Below are 7010 nucleotides of genomic sequence, written 5' to 3'. Positions count from 1 at the left end.
CCCCCCCCCCGAAAAAAAAAAAAGAGGCTGAGATCTGAGGATCTGGTTCAAAGCCAGCATGGGTAGGAAAAATCCATGAGACCCTAATCTCCAATTAAGCACTAGAAAAGCTGGAAATCTATCTGTGGCTCAAGTGGTACAGCACTAGCTTTGGGCACAAAATCTAAAAGATAGTGTCTATCCCTGGAGTTCAAGCTCTGGGACTAGCACAAAACAACAAATAGTAAGAATAGGCTGTAGGGACGGGGAATGTGGCTTAATGGCAGAGTGCTTGGGTTCAATTCCTTGGTACCACATAAATGAAATAAATAGACAATTGAAAATAAAAAGAATAGGTTGTAAGTCCTGTTGAGAATACATGATACTGAAGAATGACCCTTGTTCCTCTCTATGTTTCCCTCCTCATGTCACCCTCCAGTGAGCATAGCCGACACTGGTTCTTCAAGGGCCAGCTCTACGTGGATGGGGAAAAGCTGCCACACTCTCTATTTGAGTCCATCATGAGTACCCAGAAATCTTCAAATCCCAATAATGTCCTCAAGTTCTGTGACAACAGCAGGTTGGCAGTGCCTTGGGCTGGATGGGGGGGGCCTTGAGACTCAGGGATAGGAGGCCCAGGCCCTCGTTGGTTTGGTATAGATCAGGAAGAGAGCAGGGAACAGAATGGATGTGTCCACAGTGCAATCCAGGGGAAGGCAGTCCGATTTCTACAGCCTGAGGACCCTACACAGCCGAGCTGCTTTCGGCAACAGCAGAGGTTGAGACATGTTGTTTTCACTGCAGAGACACACAACTTTCCTACAGGTAAGAGATTAGGTGAAGTTAGGGAGAAAGGGAAGGTCAAGGGCCCAGGACTCTGGGCTGAGCCTGAAACAGGGAAGCTGTTTGTTCTTAATCCCATGGGTGGTCAGGGTTGGGTTTGTGTCTGTGACACCCACACCTCTTCCCTTTTCCCTTGCAGGAGTGGCCCCCTTCAGTGGAGCAACCACGGGCACAGGGGGCCGGATACGAGATGTCCAGTGCACGGGCCGTGGGGCCCATGTGGTGGCTGGCACTGCTGGTTATTGCTTTGGAAACCTGCACATCCCAGGTGCCATCTCCTTTCTACTCACCTTCTTTCCAGATTCTTTGTCCTGGCAGGCACCAAACTTTTTTCTCATAGGACAGAGTCATCTGGATGTCTTTTCTTAGAACTGGCTTTGTAGAATCACAGTTTTTCTTTAGAAACTACCATCCAGCTGGGCACCTCATGCCTATAATCCTAGCTACTCAGGAGGCTGAGATCTGAGGATCATGGTTCAAACCCAGACTGGGTAGGGCAGGAAAGTCTGGGAGACTCTTATCTCCAATTAACCACCAGAAAACTGGAATTGACACTGTGGCTCATGTGGTAGAGTGCTTGCCTTGAGCTAAAGAGCTCAAGGACAGCACTCAGGCCCACAATTCAAGCCCCACGATCAACAACAAACAAACCAAACAAATGGCTCATGCTTGTAATTCTAGCTACTCAGGAGACAGAGATCTGAGGATTGTGGTTCAAAGCCAGCCTGCACAGAAAAGTCTGTGAGTCACTTATCTCCAATAAACTACTCAGAAAAAGCTGGAATTGGTGATGTGGCTCCAAGTGCCAGAACGCTAGCCTTGATCACAAAGAGGAGGCTGGGGACAGCACTAGGCCCTGAGTTCAAGCCTCAGGACTTGCAAAAAAGAAAGAAGAAAGAAACTACCATTCAGGGTAGATCTGTACATCAACGCTTTTGCCAGAAATTCAGTTTCTTTCTTTTCTTTTTCTTTCAACTTTTTTTTTTTTGGGGGGGGGTCTGGTTGTGGGGCCTGAACTCAGGGCCTGGGTGCTGTCCCTCAGCTCTTCAGCTCAAAGCTAGCACTCTACCACTTGAGCCACAGCACCACTTCTGGCTTTTGCTTATGTGGTGCTGAGGAATCGAACCCAGGGCCTCATGCATGCAAGGCAAGCACTTTACCACTGAGCCACCTTCCCAGCCCTCTTTTCTTTTTCTTTATTTCCTTTTTTTTTGCTGGTCTGGTGCCTTGAACTCAGGGCCTGGGCTGTGTCCCTGAGCCTCTCTATGCTCAAGGCTAGAAGTCTACTACTCAAGCCATAGCACCACTTCTGGCTTTTCTGTGTATGTGGTACTGAGGAATCCAACAGAGGGCGTCATACATGCTAGGCAAGCACTCTACCACTAAGCTACATTCCCAGCCCCAGAAATCCAGTTTCTTAAGCTTGAAGAAGTCTGATTCTGGGACTGGAAGGTGTATGTAGCTCAGTAATAAAGACTTCTTGTTTAGCATGTGCAAAACTTTTGAGTTTCATCCCCTGTCCCATGAAGAAATCTGATGTTGAGAGGAAGGAAGGCTGGTGTAGGAGGTGAAGAGCAAATTAGTACTCAGCCGGCTCTCCACCTCCCACCCACCAGGTAGTCCATGACTTTTCCCTGCAATGCATCCTCTGTCTTTCATCTTTACAGTCTATTCAGGTTTCTTCTTCCCTCTCAGGTTACGATCTTCCCTGGGAAGATCCAAGCTTCCAGTACCCTGGGAACTTTGCCCGACCCCTGGAGGTTGCCATTGAGGCCAGTAATGGGGCTTCAGACTATGGCAACAAGTTTGGGGAACCAGTGCTAGCTGGTAAGCCTGGGGAATATGTGAGAATATTAGACATCAATCCTAGAGGGACTTGGGGACAGTGTGGTCCAGGGGTGAAGATGCTGGGCTGGGGACTAGTCCCTTCTTCCCACCTGTGATGTTTACATTCCAGGCTTTGCCCGTTCCTTCGGACTCCAGCTCCCAAATGGTCAGCGGCGTGAGTGGATCAAGCCCATTATGTTTAGCGGTGGAATTGGGTCCATGGAAGATGAGCATGTGGGCAAGGAGCCTCCAGAGCCTGGTGAGAGCCTGCCACTTTAATCTGTCTAGCCAGCTTCCTAGTGCAGGGCAGCTGCCAGGAGAGGATTGTGAGGCCCTTTTGTTGCAGTGTTTTTTTGGTGTTTGTTTTTCCATTGTCACTGGGGCTTGAACTTTGGGTCTGGTCATTGTCTCTTAGCTTTTTTGCTTGAGGCTGGTGCTCTACCACTTGAGTCTCATGGACCTTATTGCCTGTGCTAGCTTCAAACACATCCCCAGATCTTAGCCATTCTCCTAAGTAGCTAGGTGTATTTTTTTCCCTTTTTTTTGTTTGCAGTGTATGTCAATAAGAAAGAATTGCCTAATCCAAGGTACAAAGATTTACTTGTATGTTTTCTTCAAATACTTTAGTAATTTTAATTTCTATCTTTAGGTTTATGATGCATTTTTCTTTTTCTTTTGATGATTGAACCCAGGTCTCAAAATGCTAAGGAAAATATCTGCTATTGAATTACATCCTTAGTCCCTCTGATACCATTTTGATTTTGTTTTTTGTTGGTCATGGGGCCTGAACTCTGGGCCTGGGTGCTGTCCCTCTGTTCTTCAGCTCAAGGCTAGCACTCTACCACTTGAGCCACAGTGTCACTTCCAGCTTTTTCTGCTTATGTGGTGCTGAGTCATCGAATCCAGGGCCTCATGCATGCAAGGAAAGCACTCTACCCACTGAGCCACCTTCCCAGCCCTTGATTGTGTGTGTGTGTGTGTGTGTGTGTACATGTGTACGCGTGCACGCACAGGCCAGTCTGGGGCTTGAACTCAAGGTCTGGATGCTGTCCCTGAGCTTTCTTTGCTCAAGGTCAGCATTCTACCACTTGAGCCACACCTCCTTTTCTTTTTTCTTTTTTTTGTTTTGGGTCCGGTCGTGGGGCCTGAATGAACTCTGGGCCTGGGTGCTGTCCCTCAGCTCTTCAGCTCAAAGCTAGCACTCTACCACTTGAGCCACAGCGCCACTCTGGCTTTTTTCTTTTTGCTTATGTGGTGCTGAGGAATCGAACCCAGGCCTCAGGCATGCAAGGCAAGCGCTCTACCACTGAGCCACCTTCCCAGCCCCCCACACCTCCTTTTCTAGCTTCTTTTTGGTCTTTAATTGGTGATCATGCTTGGGTTGGCTTTGAACTATGATCCTCAGATCTTAACCTCTTAAGCAGTTAGGATTACAGATGTGAATTATTGGCTCCAGCTAGGTTGAATTATTTGAAGCATTTTCCCAAAGAATAGCTGTGTTTGTGTACTTATAGGCACATTGTCCTGTCTAGAGATTAATAGTTGGCTCTCTTGTCTGCCCAGTGAAGTGCTAATATCTTGTTCCCCTCATGTTGCCTTTCTCTGTCCTCACACTGCCTTACTTTAATGGCCTCTTGTGTTGTTGTCCCCATATGACCTGATTCTACACTCCTTCCTTGTAGGCATGGAAGTTGTAAAGGTTGGGGGTCCTGTCTACAGGATTGGAGTTGGAGGAGGAGCTGCTTCCTCTGTGCAGGTGTGTGTGAATAGCTAGGGTCACAGATTCTGTGTTGTCACTGTGCTGCAGAGGTGAGTGGGTAGGGTGTGGCTTTTTTTTTCTAGCCTTCATGAACTGAGCTATGCTTTATGATCCTCCAGGTACAGGGAGACAATGCCAGTGACCTGGACTTTGGAGCTGTGCAGAGAGGAGACCCGGAGATGGAGCAGAAGATGAACCGTGTGATCCGGGCTTGTGTGGAGGCTCCTAGGGGAAACCCCATCTGCAGCCTCCACGACCAAGGAGCTGGTGGCAATGGTGAGCACTGGACCTACCTTGTCTCCTGATAGCTTTCACTCAGGGCAGGTATCAAGGATCTGCAGGCTTTGCCCAGCTCCACATTGACTTCTTTACCCACTGTACTCTGTGTGGATGCACATGCAAGTCTGTGCTGGCACTAGGTTTTGAACTCAGGGCCTGGGTGCTGTCCTTAGTTTTTTTTTTTTTTTTTTTCTCCACTCAAGGCTGGCGCTAAACTACTTGAGCTACACTTCCACTTCTGGCTTTTTGTGGATTAATTGGAGATAAGAGTCTCTCAGACTTTCTTGCCTAGACTAGCTTTGAACCACCATCCTCTCAAATCTTAGTCTCCTGAGTAACTAGAACTATAGGCATGAGCCACTGGCACCTAGCCCCCTTGTACATTTTGGACAAGATTGGGTAGAGAGTGGAGCCAGTTGCCATGGGACAGTTGGACATTAGGGACTGAGAGTCCTTTGTTTTTTGTTTTTTGGTTTTTTTTTTTGGTCCAGTTGTGGGGCCTGAACTCTGGGCCTGGCCGCTGTCGCTCAGCTCTTCAGCTCAAGGCTAGCGCTCTACCACTTGAGCCACAGCACCACTTCTGGCTTTTTTCTTTTTGCTTATGTGGTATTGAGGAATCGAACCCAGGGCCTCATGGATGCAAGGCAAGTGCTCTACCACTGAGCCACCTTCCCAGCCCCAACAATTTATTCATTTATTTATTTATTTTTTGGGTAAATGTTCTTATACTTCTAGCTCTATGTCACCATAACACAGGACAACCATTCTGTACATATACTTCTTCCCTATAAGAACATAAACCTCTTGAGATCAAAAAGTATCTTAAGTGACTGTCTCCACATCCATGTAATCCTCATATTGTTAATAGTTGAATTAATTTCAGACAATCTAAAACCACAACAATATTATAGCAACAATATTAGTGACTATGTTGGAATTTAATCCCTATCTCTGAAATGCCTTTTATATGCTCTTAGATTCTGATTTTATATTCTGATTTCAGAGAAATTCATGTCACTTTTGTAGGCTCTAGTTCAGTGTTGACTTGATACAAGGTAGGTAGTAAATTAATTGTGCCATACGGAGTAATGGTTACTATTTTTAGAGGAAAACATTTAGAGAAGATACCCGTTAACTTCTCTAAGCTTTATTTTTCCTCATCTATAAAAATAATTTCCAACTTGAAAGGTAATTTTAATAATATACCAAACACTCTCAACACACCTTAGAACTTGGCACCAATTTAAACTAAATGTTAGACTGAATTATGATGTTGAACAGTTACATTCCACTGTACTCAGAAAAATCCTTCTCTAATTCAGAAGCAAATATAATTTTCAAGCAAATATAAATGACCTATCTCACTGGATTTAGAATTGTATCACTTACCTTTCTTTTGAAGTTGGATGGATAACTGATGGATTCTTTGGAGCTAAATAGGAATTAAAAAAAATCACATTATCAGTGAAGAAACGTAAGCTAGAAAAATTTCACATTAAAAGAAAAAAAAATCATAGGATATTTACCAAATGCCGTGCTTTCAAGGCAAATATCTTCATTCTGTTTCAAGGGAGAAAATTAAATGTTAGAGAATCCAAATATCAAAGTTAATTTTCTATTATTTTATTTGTCGATTGTGGGGTTTGAGCACTGTCCCTTAACTCTTTTGCTCAAGGTTAGTGTTCTACCATGTGGCTCTACTGTGGATGATTGGCATAAGACTCTCATAGACTTTCCTATCCTGGGCTGGCTTTAAACCCCAATCCTCAGATCTCAGCCTCCAGAGTAGCTAGGATTCCAGGTGCTAAGCCACCAGCATTCAGCTACAAATTATTCCTATGTGTGATTGTGAAAAACAGTGAAGTGGAAGTACATTATTTGACCTTACCTTCTGGGAATCTGAACCACTCTTTCCTGGAAGCACAGGTTTCTTCTTAAGGAATGCATAAATGTTTATGAGTATTACCTCAAAAATAATTCCTAGGAAAGTTATAAAGAAGATTAACATCCAATCATTTTGAAAGATCCAAGATGCTTGGAGATCCCATATCGTCCAAAACACGTCATCTTCTGATTCATCTCCTGCTACATTTTTAAAGAAATAATGTGGCTTTGACATTTTAATGTAATATAGGAAATTGATTGGTATCTCTCAGAATTCCTTGATTTCAGATGCCCAAAACACAAAAAGTGGTACACCCATCTCAACCACATCCAAAGCTTTGCCAGAAACATCTGCTAGTGCTACCCAAGGTTTACCAAACATAGCAAGGACAGCTCTGGGCCTAAGTGACAAACGTGTCATAGTGGGCATTTAACTTAG

General features: G+C 44.8%; 1 protein-coding gene across 1 annotated transcript in view; it reads left to right on the top strand.

Moving 5' to 3' along the window:
• The window catches only part of Pfas (phosphoribosylformylglycinamidine synthase), a 17987-nt gene that overhangs the window by 3111 nt on the left and 7866 nt on the right, over nt 1-7010 (top strand). Inside the window, exons 3-9 of the mRNA XM_013013117.1 lie at nt 419-559; nt 680-804; nt 962-1090; nt 2518-2649; nt 2780-2908; nt 4332-4405; nt 4528-4684. Of these exons, the coding sequence (XP_012868571.1) occupies nt 419-559; nt 680-804; nt 962-1090; nt 2518-2649; nt 2780-2908; nt 4332-4405; nt 4528-4684 (887 nt within the window). The remainder of the gene's footprint in view (nt 1-418; nt 560-679; nt 805-961; nt 1091-2517; nt 2650-2779; nt 2909-4331; nt 4406-4527; nt 4685-7010) is intronic.

Source organism: Dipodomys ordii, unplaced genomic scaffold (genome assembly GCF_000151885.1).
Source record: "Dipodomys ordii isolate 6190 unplaced genomic scaffold, Dord_2.0 Scaffold19, whole genome shotgun sequence".
In the NCBI taxonomy this organism is placed as follows: domain Eukaryota; kingdom Metazoa; phylum Chordata; class Mammalia; order Rodentia; family Heteromyidae; genus Dipodomys; species Dipodomys ordii.
Note: the sequence above shows the minus strand (reverse complement) of the source record. Positions and strands in the feature narration are given on the sequence as shown.